Source organism: Myotis myotis, unplaced genomic scaffold (genome assembly GCF_014108235.1).
Source record: "Myotis myotis isolate mMyoMyo1 unplaced genomic scaffold, mMyoMyo1.p scaffold_m19_p_70, whole genome shotgun sequence".
In the NCBI taxonomy this organism is placed as follows: Eukaryota; Metazoa; Chordata; class Mammalia; order Chiroptera; family Vespertilionidae; genus Myotis; species Myotis myotis.
Window position 1 is genome coordinate 19,645 of NW_023416380.1, and position 15,332 is coordinate 34,976.

The 15,332-nt window shown below is 57.2% G+C and overlaps 1 protein-coding gene across 1 annotated transcript; it reads right to left on the reverse strand.

Moving 5' to 3' along the window:
- Positions 1 to 558: 558 nt before the first annotated feature.
- On the reverse strand, positions 559 to 13,066 carry CACNG6 (calcium voltage-gated channel auxiliary subunit gamma 6). The gene is made up of 4 exons (XM_036318508.1): positions 12,674 to 13,066; positions 8,148 to 8,222; positions 6,095 to 6,232; positions 559 to 988 (listed from the first exon to the last, which is right to left on the reverse strand). The coding sequence occupies exons 1-4, from the start codon at positions 12,999 to 13,001 to the stop codon at positions 750 to 752; spliced, it is 780 nt and encodes a 259-aa protein (XP_036174401.1). The 5' UTR covers positions 13,002 to 13,066; the 3' UTR covers positions 559 to 749.
- Positions 13,067 to 15,332: the final 2,266 nt, after the last annotated feature.

Consider the following 15,332-nt stretch of genomic DNA (forward strand, 5'->3'; position numbering starts at 1 on the left):
CAGACCACAGTGAGGTCAGACCCAGACATTCTCCGACCCTGCCCCCCGCCCCCCAGCAACTCCCCCCTACCCTACCCCATGTCTCCAAAGGTTGGATTAGTCAGAAGAAGGCTCTCCTACAAGTGGATGCATCCAGATCGCAGACATGAACAGGTCCCGCTCCCTCCCCACACCCCCTGACCTCATCTCCCACCCCTCCCGTCCCCAGTTACCCCATCAGGTCCCCACCAACTGCCCCTGGGGACCCTCGTTTGCAAAAAGCCTCTCCCCACCCCACCCCCAAGCGGCCCAGAATTCAGCCACCGAGGAACACATATGTACAGAGGAAAAGGCGAGGGCGCGAGAGACGGGTCTGTGCAAACAGCCTGGACCCCCGGAGCAAGGAGGACAGTGTCTCCGGGACATGGGGCAAAAGATGCTGAGGGGCCCTGGCCGGTGTGGCTCAGCGGATAGAGCATCAGCCCGAGGACCGCAGGGTCCGGGGTTCGATTCAGGTCGAGGGCATGTCCCCCGGTTGCAGGCTCCTCCCCGGCCCGGGGCCCTGGCCGGGGTGCATGCAGGAGGCAACCCACCGACGTGTGTCTCTCTCACATCGATGTTTCTCTCTGCCTCTCCCTCTCCCTTCCACTCTCTCTAGGGGTCAGTGGAGAAGTGTCCTCGGGTGAGGATTAACAACAACAATAAGATTCTGAGGGGACAGAGGACCAAGGAGGGGTTGCAAGGAGCTTCGGGAAAGCGCAGGGGGGCCTCTAGGGGGCCCTGGGCCCCTGCTTGGGACAGAGTGAGCCCCAGGGCCAGGGCGGCAGGGTGAGCAGGAGGAAGCAGCTGCCCCCCAGCAGCAGGACCAGGCTGGCCCCCACGGCGCAGCCCAGAGACCAGGAGTACTCGTAGGTCAGGGCCGGGGCCGGGGGCGGCTCGGGGCTGACCCTCTGAATCAGGGCTCGCACGGAATGCCGGAACACCTCCAGGCTGACCAGGAGCAGCAGGCCTGCGGGGAGAGGAGAGAGGAGGTGCTCAGGCACCGGGGAACCCCCAACTTCGGTCTCAATAGCTCCTCAATGCACCCCATCCCAGGCTCCTCAAACAAGAAACCTGAGAGACACACACACCCCAAGCACCTTCTCATTCATTCATTCATTCATTCATTCAACAACCACTGACTAAGCACCTATTACATAGCAGATGCAATTTTGGAAGCTGGAGAGAAAGAAGGAAGGGTAAGTGTGAGAGGCACAAAGTAGAGCAAGCGATGGGTGCCTTTGGCCGGGGAGGGGAGTGGGAGTCGGTTTTTAAGGGGACAGGGCTTCAGCTGGGGAAGATTGAAGGGTTCTGGGGTGACCCAGGCTGGGTGGCTCAATGGGCTACAGCGTCATCCTGATACACCGTTTTGGGTTCGATCCCCAGTCAGGGCACATACAAGAATCAACCAATGGCCCTAGCTGGTTGAGCACTGGATAGAGCGTCAGCCTGCGGACTGAAGGGTCCTGGGTTCGATTCCGGTCAAGGGCACACGCCTGAGTTGCAGGCTCAATCCCCTATAGAGGGCATGCAGGAGGCAGCTGACCACTGATTCTCTCTCATCATTGATGTTTCTCTCTCTCTCTCCCTCTCCTTCCCTCTCTGAAATCAATAAAAATATATTTTAAAAAAAGAATCAACCAATGAATGCATAAATACACGGAACAACAAATCTCAATCTCTCTCTCTCTTTCCTCATCAGTCACACCCCAGTAAAGTTGAAAAAAACAGCGATGGTCACCCTAGCTGGTTTGGCTCAGTGGCTAGAGCGTCAGCTTGCTGACCGAAGGGTCCAGGGTTCGATTCCAGTCAAGGGCACATACCTGGGTTGCAGGCTCCTCCCTGGCCCGGGGCCCTGGTTGGGGCTCGTGCAGGAGGCAACCAACCGATGTGTTTCTCTCCCATCCATGTTTCTCTCTGCCTTGCCCTCTCGCTCCCACTCTCTCTAAAAATCAGTGGGAAAATACCTAGGTTGAGGATAAAAAAAAAAAAAAAAAAGAAACAGTGATGGTGAAATGAAAAGAAAAGAAATGAAATGAAAATGAAAAGAAAGGCAGCCAAGTTGTAATGCAATTTGATTTTAAAAAGAAGTGGGGGGAGGGAGGGGCCTGACCGGTGTGGCTCAGTGGATAGAGCGTCAGCCTGCAGACTGAAGGGTCCCAGGTTCAACTCCGGTCAAGGGCATGTATCTTGGTTGCGGGCACATCCCCAGTAGGGGGCGTGCAGGAGGCAGCTGATCGATGTTTCTCTCTCATCAATGTTTCTGACTCTCTATCCTTCTCCCTTCCTCTCTGTGAAAAATCAATAAAATATATTTTTTTTAAAAAAGAAGTGGGGGTGAGGGGGGGGCGAGGAACAAGACAGACAAAGACCCTGACCTCATGGGGCTTAGATTCTATGGGAGGAGGCGGGTAGTAAACAACGCTTGCAGGAGACAGTGAGGAAGTCAGTACATAATGCAGCAGGCAGGTGTGATGGGCACAGTGACAGGGTGACCGAAACCCAGCTTCCGCCAAGGGCAGCCCTCCATCTACCAGCTGCCCCCTGCACGCTCCTGACAGCGGATCCGGCCTGCAACCCAGGCATGTGCCCTGATCAGGGATCGAACCACCAACCTCCCAGTGCACGGGCCAACAGCCACCCAACCGAGCCACGCCAGCCAGGGCGAGAGACAGAATGTTTAACTGATGATGGCTTTGATGGGAGTTCATCCGACCTTTAAATACCGGCCCAGAGAAATCTCTATGCACTGCCCGCCGGGCAGAGCATGTCGCGGGCCCTCCGTGGCCTGCCGGCGGCCGGGTTACAACCTCCAAAGTAAACACATGAGAAGACAAGATAATTTCAGACGGCGAGGCATGCTGAGAAGGAGTTAAAAACAGGGTGATGGGAAGGGGAGTGACACCCCGGGTGGAGCAGGGACTTTAAATAGTGTCGTCGGGAAAAGGCATTGCAGCTGAGACGGGAATGAAGAATGCCTGGAAGCCGGCCACTCACGGAATGAAGCGATGGCTATTCCGAGCAGGAGGGGTGGCTGGGGCGAAGGCCGTGGTGGGATGGAGTAGAGTGAGGAGTTTGAGGAAAAGAGAGAAGGTCAGTGTGACCAGAACAAAGAGAGTGGGGAGGAGGAGAGGGTGGGCAATGGGCGTGCCGAGGCGGGCAGGGGTCAGATCACTTAGGACCATCTTTTTTTTTTTTTTTTTTTAATATATTTGTATTGATTTCAGAGAGGAAGGGAGAGGGAGAGAGAGAGAGAAACATCAATGATGAGAGAGAATCACTGATTGGCTGCCTCCTGCACGCCCCCGGACTGGGGATCAAGCCCACAACCCGGGCATGTGCCCTTGACTGGAATCGAACCCAGGATCCTTCAGTCTGCAGGCTGATGCTCTATCCACTGAGCCAACCCGGCCAGGGCCACTTAGGACCATCAGATGGTCATCCATGGTCATGGGTCCCAGCCGCCTCCCCTCTCAGATCCTGGAGCCTGGCCCCAACCTCAGCCCCTGACCCACCTTCCTCTTTATCCTCTGCTTCTCCCAGTTTCCCCCATGTTTTCGGGTTTTTTTTTAAATATATTTTTACTGATTTCAGAGAGGAAGGGAGAGGGAGAGAGAGAGAGAAACATCAATGATGAGAGAGAATCATTGACCGGCTGCCTCCTGCACGCCCCCGGACTGGGGATCAAGCCCACAACCTGGGCATGTGCCCTTGACCGGAATCGAACCCGGGATCCTTCAGTCTGCAGGCCGATGCTCTATCCACTGAGCAACACCAGCCAGGGCTCCCCCATGGTTTTTAATCAGGGGCCTGGAGCATGCATCCTGGAGTCTATGCACCATGGTTCAGTGACCCCCTGAGATCTTCCCGGCCCCACGCAGCTCAGCATGAGGGCATTGAAGGTGGAAAAGCATCTGGACGAAGAGGAGACACAGTCCAGTCCCCTTCACGCCTCTGCAAGTTCCTGCATCTTTCATTCATTCGACACATCTTCACTGAGCTCTCGTTGTGAAATATATATACAGGGGACTAACAGAGGCTTCCACCCGGAAGGAGAGATGGACGCTAACCCGGTGAATGTATTGTGGTGGGCTGAGCCGCATCCTATATTGGGTGGGTGGGTTGGGGGGACCTTTAAAGAAATGAGTTAAAATGAGGTCATTCGAATGGGCTCCAATCCAGTGTGGCTGCTGCCTTCACAAGGAGAGAGTAGGACACAGACAGGCACAGAGGGATGACCACGTGAGGACACGGGGAGGAAAGGGCCATCTGCAGGCTGAGGAGAGAGAGGCCTCAGGAGAGCCCAGCCCTGCTGACCCCGGGAACCTGGACTTCCAGCCCCCAGGACGGAGAGAAATACATTCCTGTGGTCAAGCCACCGGTCCGTGGTGCGCTGCTGTGGCAGCCCTCACAAGCAAATGCCGAACTCGTGGCCTTTCTATCCACATTCGCAAACGCTTGCCCAGTGAGGACTACATTTCACAAGGTGCAGACCTCAAGGTCCGAATCTCTCTTCTTTAATTATTAAATTTATTGGGGTGACATCGGTTAATAGGATCATATAAGTTTCAGGTGTGGGTTTCTATGTTACCAGACCTGTATATTGCTCTGTGTGCCACCACCCAAAGTCAAATCATCTTTCCTCGCCATATATTAGGCCCCCTTCACAGCCCCACGCACAAGAGAGCTTGGAGACCCTCCAATTCCGAGCCAAAAACGGGGTTTAGAGCTCTCATTTCTGAGCCTACCACTAGCCCTTGTGCATCCCAGCATGCAACAGTGCTTGGAGTTCTCAGCCTCCCAGAATGCAACAGTGCTTGGGGACCCTGCCTCCCAGCGTTCAACAGTTCTTGGAGATCATACCTCCCATTGTGCAACCCAGCATGCAACTGTCCTTAGAGATCCCACCTCCCATCGTGCAACAGTGCTTGGAGATCCTAACCTGCCAGCATGCACAGTTCTTGAAGACCATACCTCCCAGCATGCAATGGGGCTTAGAGATCCCACCTCCCAGTATGCAGTGGGGTTTAGAGATCCCACCTCCCAGCATGCAATGGAGTTTAGAGATTCCCACCTCCCAGCATGTAATGGGGTTTAGAGATACCACCTCCCAGCAGGCAACAGTGCTTGGAGATCCTAACCTGCCAGCATGCACAGTTCTTGTAGACCATACCTCCCAGCATGCAATGGGGTTTAGAGATTCACACCTCCCAGCATGCAACGGGGTTTAGAGATCCCACCTCCCAGCATGCAACGGGGTTTAGAGATCCCACCTCCCAGCATGCAACAGGGTTTAGAGATCCCACCTCCCAGCAGGCAACGGGGGTTAGAGATCCCACCTCCCAGCATGCAACGGGGTTTAGAGATCCCACCTCCCAGCATGCAACAGGGTTTAGAGATCCCACCTCCCAGCAGGCAATGGGGTTTAGAGATCCCACCTCCCAGCAGGCAACGGGGTTTAGAGATCCCACCTCCCAGCATGCAACGGGGTTTAGAGATCACACCTCCCAGCAGGCAACGGGGTTTAGAGATCCCACCTCCCAGCATGCAACGGGGTTTAGAGATCCCACCTCCCAGCATGCAATGGGGGTTAGAGATCCCACCTCCCAGCAGGCAACGGGGTTAGAGATCCCACCTCCCAGCAGGCAACGGGGGTTAGAGATCCCACCTCCCAGCATGCAATGGGTTTAGAGATGCCACCTCCCAGCAGGCAACGGGGTTTAGAGATCCCACCTCCCAGCAGGCAACGGGGTTTAGAGAGCCCACCTCCCAGCATGCAACGGGGTTTAGAGATCCCACCTCCCAGCATGCAACGGTGTTTAGAGATCCCACCTCCCGGCAGGCAATGGGGTTTAGAGATCCCACCTCCCGGCAGGCAACGGGGTTTAGAGATCCCACCTCCCGGCAGGCAATGGGGTTTAGAGATCCCACCTCCCAGCATGCAATGGGTTTAGAGATGCCACCTCCCAGCAGGCAACGGGGTTTAGAGATCCCACCTCCCGGCAGGCAACAGTGCTTGGGGATCCCACCCCACAGCCTGCCATGTCCTCAGTCTCCAGGCTCGCGCGGCCCTCACCTGAGAGGCCAAAGCAGATGGCGCCCACGCGGACCAGGAACTCTGCGCCTTTGCTGAGCACCATGATGATGCAGAGGCACCCCAGGGCCATGACCGTCAAGCCGAGAACCGCTATCACCGCGGCCGCCAGGTTCATCTCTGTGCAGGGGGAGGGGAAGAAGGGAAGAACATGGGGTGCAGGGAGTGGGCGAGCCCCCCCACAGGGAGCCAGAGCCAGGGAAGGGGGAGATTCGGGGCCAGAGGAGCATGCCCCAGTAGAAGCCCATCCAATGGCTGACGTATACTGTTGCGGGATCTAAGACCCAGGCAGGACCTCAAGCCACACAGCAGAGAGGGGACAGAGCCCGAACGTGAAGGAATGGAACGACCAGTGATTACTTGGGGTCTGGTCGCCGCCTGTTTACAGGTGAGGAGGCTGAGGCAGTGGGCGCGTGGGTGACCATGGAGGGGTATGTGACAGTGGCCACTTCCTGGATGGAAGGTGCTGGTGAAGTCACGGAACCTCTCAGCCTCAATTTTCTCCTCTAGAAAAGCAGGATCCAATTCCTTATTGGGCCCGGCCTGCGTAGCTCAGTGGTTGAGCGTCGATCTATGAACCAGGAGGTCACGGTTCAATTCCCGGTCAGGGCACATGCCCAAGCTGGGGGCTCCATCCCCAGTGGGGGGCGTGCAGGAGGCAGCCAACCAGTGATTCTCTCTCATCACTGATCTCTCTCTCTCCCCCTTCCTCTCTGAAATATAATAAAAATATATTTTAAAAAAACAAAAACAGCCCTAGCCAGTTTGGCTCAGTGGATAGAGCATTGGCCTGCAGACCAAAGGGTCCCGGGTTTGATTCTGATTAAGGGCACATGCCTGGGTTGCAGGCTTGATCCCCAGTGGGGGGCGTGCAAGAGGCAGCCAATCTATGATTCTCTCTCATCATTGATGTTCTAACTCCTCTCCCTCCCTCTCTGACATCAATAAAAATACATATTTTTAAAAGACAGAAAAAATATCCTGGGGTGAGGATTAACAACAACAACGTGAATTTCCCAATCACACCTGCCACCCTCAGGTGCTCAGCAGCCGCCAGGGGCCGGAGGCTGCCGCACTGGGCAGCCCAGACACAGGACACTTCCATTCGCACAGAATATTCTGGGGGAGAAGCTGCCGTAGAGCTTGAATCCTGCCTCTGCCTCTCGGCTTCCGGGGAAAATAAATTTAACCACTCACGCACATCCGTTTCCTCAGCTGGGAGACAGAGATAAAGCCCCCGCCTGCCAAGCAGGCCAGGATGGAGCGCCTATAAATGGACCGCCCAGCACCATGTCTAGCACATGGTAGATGCACATTTGTAAGATGTTAAAGTACCACGCACAGCCCTAGCCGGTGTGGCTCAGTGGATAGAGTGTCGGCCTGTGGACTGAAGGGTCCCGGGTTCGATCCCGGTCAAGGGCACATGCCAGGGTTGCGGGCTCGATCCCCAGTCGGGGGCGTGCAGGAGGCAGCCGATCCATGATTCTCATCATTGATGTTTCTCTCTCTCTCTCCCTCTCCCTTCCTCTCTGAAATCAATAAAAATATATTGGGGGGGGCGCTGACCAGTTTGGCTCAGTGGATAGAGCGTCGGCCTGTGGACTGAAGAGTCCCAGGTTCGATTCCGGTCAAGGGCATGTACCTTGGTTGTGGGCACACTCCCGGTAGGGGGTGCGCAGGAGGCAGCTGATCAATGTTTCTAACTCTCTATCCCTCTCCCTTCCTCTCTGTAAAAAATCAATAAAAATATATTTTTTTAAAAAATTAAAAAATATATATTGGGGTGAAAAATAAAGTACCATGCACAGAGAGGGAATGTGACTTGCCTAAAGTTGCACAGCATGTGGCAAAGGCAGAGCCGGGGTAGGAGAGTCGGGCACAGGGCCCTGCGGAACCATGACCCTCCTGCCGCCACTCCCCCCAAAGTGGGACCTCCCTGGGACATAGGAGCTGAACCCCAGCCTGCTGAGAACCCCCCCAACACGGCCAGCATATCCCCACCCCCCACCCCCACCGCGGGGTGACGGGCTCTCACCTTTCTTTGTGGTTCTCTGGAAGATGTGTGCGTTCTCCCCCGTGGTGAAGAATTTAAAGTAGGTGCAGTTGGTTTCTGTGGGAGCAAGGCAGAGAGAGAAATAAGGGAGGTGATGCCGGGCGGGGGGGGTCCCTAGTGTAAGTTCAGGACTGGATAGTAAACCTAGCTCCCAGTAGCCTGAGAATATGACCTGAACATCCCCGATAAAAATATGACAGAAGAGCCCTAGCCGGTGTGGCTCAGTGGATAGAGCGTCGACCTGCGGACTGAAGGGTCCCGGGTTCGATTCCGGTCAAGGGCACATGCCCGGGTTGTGGGCTCCATCCCCAGTAGGGGGCGTGCACGAGGCAGCCGATCAATGATTCTCATCACTGATGTTTCTATCTCCCTCTCCCTTTCCTTTCCTCTCTGAAATGAATAAAAATATATATTTAAAAAAATATGACAGAAGAGAAAAATGATGCTCAGCAAAAGCCACCTGTTGTCACAGCTTATCCGGAGCTGGGATTCCAATGAGGAGCTTTTTAAGAATTGATGAGAGAAAGAGGGAGAGGGAGAGAGAGAAACATCGATATGTTGTTCCACTTATTTATGCGTTCATTGGTTGATTCTTGTATGTGTCCTGACTGGGGATCGAACCCACACCCTTGGTGTATTGGGACAATGCTCTAACCAACTGAGCCACCCGGCCAGCATAGCTTTTTTTATTTTTTTATTGATTTTTTATTACAGAGAGGAAGAGAGAGGGAGAGAGAGTTAGAAACATCGATGAGAGAGAAACATTGATCAGCTGCCTCCTGCACACTCCCTGCTGGGGATGTGCCCCCAACCAAGGTACATGCCCTTGACCGGAATCGAACCCGGGACCCTTGAGTCCGAAGGCCGATGCTCTATCCACTGAGCCACACCGGTTAGGGCTCGGCCAGCATAGCTTTTATGTGTATGGGAAACCAGCACAGTGCGTGACTGGCTCTACTGCGGTGTTCGAACGTATGCTCTCTTCGAGGTGTGCCTGTGCCAGTCTTTCTGGAAGGCAGACTCTGACAGACTTTATGGAATGAAGGACAGTTATGCCCTATCACCACCTGTTTTACTTCTGGGGATACAAAACCAGACAAAAGTCAATAAAATATATTTTTTTAGCCCTAGCTGGTGTGGCTCAGTGGCTAGAGCGTTCGCCTGCGGACTCAAGGGTCCCAGGTTTGATTCCAGTCAAGGGCATGTACCTTGGTTGCGGGCACATCCCCAGTAGGAGGTGTGCAGGAGGCGGCTGATCGATGTTTCTTTCTCATCGATGTTTCTAACTCTCTATCCCTATCCCTTCCTCTCTGTAAAAAATCAATAAAATATATAAAAAATATGTTTTCTTTAAAAAAAAGAAGAAAAAGGAAAGCAACCTACAGAGATCTGAGAAATAAAAATAAAAACAGGACCCTGGCTAGCTAGCTCAGTTGGTCAGAGCATCGTCCTGATTCACCAAGGTTGCAGGTTTGATTCTAGGTCAAGGGACACACACGAATCAACCAATGAATGCACCAATATGTGGAACAACCAATCTCTCTTTCCTCTCTCTCTCTCTCTCTCAAAATCAATCAATATATTTTTTTTAAGAAAACACATTAAGAGCTGAGTCAGGAAGGAATGAAATAAAAGAATAATAATGTTAAGTAGAGCACAAGAAGGCTCTTGCAAAGGCTGATAATGGCTTCGTGACAAACCCCGGATCGCATGAGTCATCCAACTCTGCGGACTGGAGGCCCCAAACCCTCAACTTCAAAAGCAAACAAAAACCCGCTTTCCGAGCCACGCTTTAAAGCCAGAACTTCCTGCAGAATTCACTACTCCAGCTTCCTTAGTCTACAGGCGGGGACACTGAGGCACGGGAAGGGAGGGGAGAGGTAGAGACTAGGGGATGGGGAGGAGGGATCAGGAGAGGGGCCTGGCAGACGGGGGAAATGGGAAGAAGGAACTTTCCAGACCGAAGGGGGGTGTGGAGGTGATACAAGCAGGAGGTGCTTACGTAGCACCGGGCTCTGTTCTAGGTTCTCCACATGCACTAACTCCTTAGTCCACAGAGCAACCCCGGGAGTAGTTATCATCGCCCCCATTCTACAGGAGAGAAAAGCGAGGAGGAGAGGTAAACTGAGTCAGGTGAGGTGGGGCGCTCCACCTGGTGGCCTGAGGGAAGGAGGGGGCGTGAGATGTCCATTTAGACGAGTGATGGCGAACCTTTTGAGCTTGCGTGTCAGCATTTTGAAAAACCCTAACTTCACTCTGGTGCCATGTCACATATAGAAATTTTTTTATATTTGCAACCATAGTAAAACAAAGACTTATATTTTTTATATTTATTTCATATATTTAAATGCCATTTAACAAAGAAAAATCAACCAAAAAAATGAGTTCGCGTGTCATAGGTTCGCCATCACTGATTTAGACCCTATTGTCGCAGTCAATGAGGGGACTGGCCCACACCCATGAGGGGACTGGGCCGTCCCATCTAGCCGGTGTGGTACCTTGTTCCAGGACAGTGTGAGGTGTCTGGCATCCCATTCACTAACAATGTAGGACAGCGGCTCTCAACCTGTGGGTCGCGACCCCTTTGGGGGCTGAACGACCCTTTCACAGGGGTCGCCTAAGACCATCGGAAAACACATCTATAATTCCATATTGTTTTTGTGATTCATCACTATGCTTTCATTATGTTCAATTTGTAACAATGAAAATACATCCTGGATATCAGATATTTACATGACGATTCATAACAGTAGCAACATGACAGTTATGAAGTAGCAAGGAAAATAATTTTATGGTTGGGGGTCCCCACAACATGAGGAACTGTATTAAAGGCTCACGGCATTAGGAAGGTTGAGAACCGCTGCTCTAGGACATCTTGTCTCTGACCCCAAAGGATATGGCACATCCCATTTGGAAAATAAAATCAATAAATTTTTTTTAAAAATTGTTTTGGAGAAAGAGAGCTGTGCCCGGCCGGTGTGGCTCAGTGGTTGAGTCAGGAAGTCCCGGTTAGATTCCTGGCCAGGGCACAGGCCGGGGTTGCAGGCTCGATCCCCAGTAGGGGGTCTGCAGGAGGCAGCCGATCAATGATGCTCTCTCATCATTGATGTTTCTCTCTCTGTCCCTCTCCCTTCCTCAGTGGATAGAGCATTGGCCTGCGGACTGTACCCCCATGTACCTCCATTTTATAATAAAATATGTATATGTATTTTTGAAAGATAAGCATTGCTATAAAAATCAACACAGAGGAACCCCATGATATGCAGTAGCGGGGGAGGACATCTCCTCAGGGCAGTGAAGGTAACATTTCCTAGGAAGCGGCGGGGTGGGGGGGGGGGCGTCTGGGGGGCAGGGAGATGTGAGGTGAGAGTTTCATTTGGTGGAATCAATAGGTGGGAACAGGCAAGATGCTACTTGGGTCAAGGCTGTCCGCCTCCCAGGGCCCGCGGGGTGGGGGTGCAGCTGCCTGGGAGTGGGACGAGCAAGCTGACACCAGGAACCCAGTCTCTCTCAGGGCACAGGCTGTGTGTGGGCACGTGCACAGGGCACAGGCTGTCCCCGGGTGTGGGTGTTTCTGGGGAACGCAGGCTGCTGAGGGCGCCAGCTGTGTGCGGAGTCACAGGCTGGGTGTCGGGCCCAGGCCATGTGTGGAGGCACAGGTTCCCGAGGCTCCCTGGGGGGGGACAGGTGTCTGGGATCACGGTCTGTACCGGGCGGGGCTTTGGAAGTCACAGCATGTTCTGGGGCACGGGGGGGGGGAACTGGGGGTACAGGCTGGTCTGGGGGTACAGGCTGGTCTGAAGGAACAGGTGGGTCTGGGGGTACAGGCTGATCTGGGGTACAGGCTGGTCTGGGGGTACAGGCTGGCCTAGGGGTGGGGTACAGACTGGTCTAGGGGTACAGGCTGGTCTGGGGGTACAGGGTGGCCTGAAGGAACAGGTGGGTCTAGGGGTACAGACTGGTCTGGGGTACAGGCTGGTCTAGGGGTACAGACTGGTCTAGGGGTACAGACTGGTCTGGAGGTACATGGTGGTCTAGGGGTACAGACTGGTCTGGAGGTACATGGTGGTCTAGGGGTACAGGCTGGTCTAGGGGTACAGGCTGGTCTGGAGGTACATGGTGGTCTAGGGGTACAGGATGGTCTGGGGGTACAGGCTGGTCTTGGGGTTCAGGCTGGCCTGAGGGAACAGGTGGGTCTAGGGGTACAGGTGGTCTAGGCCTAGACTCTAGGGGAACAGGATGATTTAGGGCTACAGGCTGGCCTGGGGCACAAGCTAGTCTAGGGGTGCAGGCTGTTATGGGGGTACAGGCTGGCCTGGGGCACAAGCTACCTGGGGTACAGACTTTCTCTCTCTACAAGGTTTGCGCGCGGAGCAAAGGCCCTTGGGGAGCGCGGGGTGGTGCAGGCTCCCTCCCCGGGGCTCAGCTCTCTCTGGGGCACCGTTTCCTCCCGCCCCCTCCCTCCCGCCGTCTGGGGGGCCCCCTCCCCCGCGCCCTGGGCGCCTCACCTCCGGGCAGCTGGGCGGGGCCGCAGGTCCGCCGGCCGGCGGGCACGTCCTCCTGCCACAGGCGCTTGACGCACACCTTCCAGAGCCCCAGGTAGGCGGCGTCGCACACGGCGCTGTCGTTGGCCTTGACGGTGTTGAGCTCCACCCAGAACTCGGTGCCCACGGCCAGCACGGCCAGCGTGGCGCCCACGGCCGTGAGCAGCAACACCAGCTTGACCTTGCCCTCGCGCTCCGGCGACAGCCCCGGCGGCTGCCCCGCGCCCCGCCTGGCGGCCGCGCCCCGCCGCCGGTCCTCCTCTTGCATCAGGAAGTTGGACCACATCATCATCCCGGCGGCGGGCCGGGCCGGGCCGGGCTCGCGGGGAAGGGCTGGGCCGGGCGGGCTGGGCCGGGGCTGGGGCGGGGCTGGGGCTGGGGCTCGGGGTGGGGGTGGAGGTTGGGGGGAGCCCTGGGGTCTCGCAGGCGCTGGGGGGGCTGTTACCACGGGACGATAAAACAAGGAATCGCTGAGTCTCCCCGGAACCTCACATGGGGGTGCCTTTGCGTCTCAGAAGAGAGAAAAACAAGACACCCCCCCACCCCACCCCCTACACACACACACCCTGGGGAGCCCTCCGGGAGCAGGGAAGGGCCTGCGTTGCCACAGAAACTCAGCAGAGACGTGGACCCGGAGCAAAATCGAGGCGCCCAGGAGGGGGCCCGGGGGCTCCGGGGGCAGGAGGACTCCGAGGGGCTGCTCCGCGCGCCCCCTCCCTCGGCTCAGATTTCGGGGTGCGCAGGAGAGGACGCTGAGCTCTCCGTGCGCATGCAAGGAGGCGCCTCTTGGCTTCTTTTCGGCTCGGAGTCTGGGGAGGGAGGAGTCGGGTCGCCTCTGGAGGGTTTAGGGGGGCAGGTCAGCCCCGATTCTGCGTCTCGGGGAGGCCGTGGGACCCCCCCAACATTCACACAAGGGGGATCCACAGAGTCCTGGCTGGGGTTCAGAAAAGAGGGGGGGACCTGCTGGAATCAGAGGACAGACTCCATCCGAGGTCTGCACGGGGGCGGAGGGCTCCCCAAGGGGCTCAGAGTGGGGGGGGCCTGGGGTCCCCACGGGGGGGGCTCAGATCGAGGGGTGGCGCCCCGCGCTGCAGCTCAGCAAACGGGGACAGACGCTCCCCGCGGTGGAAGGAAGGACAGCGGGGCCCGGAAGGCACTCGGCGTCCCCTCCGGCTCGCCGGGCTCCCCTCCCCCGGGCTCCCAGGGCCTGCCGGGCCGGGAAGGCGCCAGGCTCCGCTCCAGGCCGGGCGCCTCCCGCAGGCCGCCCTCCCCCGGCTCCCGGGCAGGGACCCCGCTCGCCCTCCTGCCTGGGCGCCGCCCCAGCTCCGCGATCCTCCGCACCGCGCGCTCCGCACCGCCGCCCGCCCGGCCGCCGCACCCGCGCCGCTCGCCGCGGCCTCGCCCCCGGCCGCCCACCCCCACCCTCCCCGGCTATTTCGGGCTCGACCCGTAAATAACACCCGCACCTGTCGCCGGGCGCCTGTTGCCATAGGGATCCCGGGTATTTTAAGAAGACCGGGGGCGGGGAGGGGCGGGGGCAGGGTCCTGACCCGGCTGGAGCGCGAGGGGACATCCATTCCCTTAAGGGTCGAGCGCGCGGGAGCCCAGGGTCCGGTCTCCGGGGGCGGGAGAGGGAGCAGGGCAGGGAGCCGGGATTTTCGATTTGTGGTCTGAACGGGCGCAGCTGGGAACCTGAACAGCTGGATCCCAGGGAGGAGGGGCTGGGGGCCTGGACTCCTGGGTCTGAGGGAGGAGGGGCTGGGGGCCTGGACCCCTGGGTCTGAGGGAGGAGGGGCTGGGGGCCTGGGCTCCTGGGTCTGAGGGAGGAGGGGCTGGGGGCCTGGGCTCCTGGGTCTGAGGGAGGAGGGGCTGGGGGCCTGGACTCCTGGGTCTGAGGGAGGAGGGGCTGGGGGCCTGGACTCCTGGGTCTGAGGGAGGAGGGGCTGGGGGCCTGGGCTCCTGGGTCTGAGGGAGGAGGGGCTGGGGGCCTGGGCTCCTGGGTCTGAGGGAGGAGGGGCTGGGGGCCTGGGCTCCTGGGTCTGAGGGAGGAGGGGCTGGGGGTTTGGGCTCCTGGGTCTGAGGGAGGAGGGGCTGGGGGTTTGGGCTCCTGGGTCTGAGGGAGGAGGGGCTGGGGGCCTGGGCTCCTGGGTCTGAGGGAGGAGGGGCTGGGGGCCTGGGCTCCTGGGTCTGAGGGAGGAGGGGCTGGGGGCCTGGGCTCCTGGGTCTGAGGGAGGAGGGGCTGGGGGCCTGGGCTCCTGGGTCTGAGGGAGGAGGGGCTGGGGGCCTGGGCTCCTGGGTCTGAGGGAGGAGGGGCTGGGGGCCTGGGCTTCTGGGTCTGAGGGAGGAGGGGCTGGAAGCTGACTTCTGGGTCTGAGGGAAGAGGGGCTGGGGGCCTGGGCTTCTGGGTCTTGAAGGCGGAAGGACAGAGGCCCATGATGGGGTCCTCAGCTCCCTTGGCGGTAGAAAGGTCAGGTGGGGGGGGGGGCAGGAGAGGGGGGAGCTGGTTGCTGGGAGCACAGAATCACAGCCGCAGTCCTCTTCATGGAGTTTATTAGACGGGCACCCCAGGACTTTCCATGCAGTTTACTCCCCAGGGGCAGGGGCAGGGCAGCCCGTGGAATGG

Coding starts and splice junctions, on each gene's coding strand:
- CACNG6 (XM_036318508.1), bottom strand. CDS start 13,001: ATGATGATGTGGTCCAACTTCCTGATGCAAGAGGAGGACCGGCGGCGG. Junction 6,233..8,147: donor CCAGAGAACCACAAAGAAAG/GTGAGAGCCCGT, acceptor CCCCCTGCACAG/AGATGAACCTGGCGGCCGCG. Junction 989..6,094: donor CATCTGCTTTGGCCTCTCAG/GTGAGGGCCGCG, acceptor CTCTCCCCGCAG/GCCTGCTGCTCCTGGTCAGC.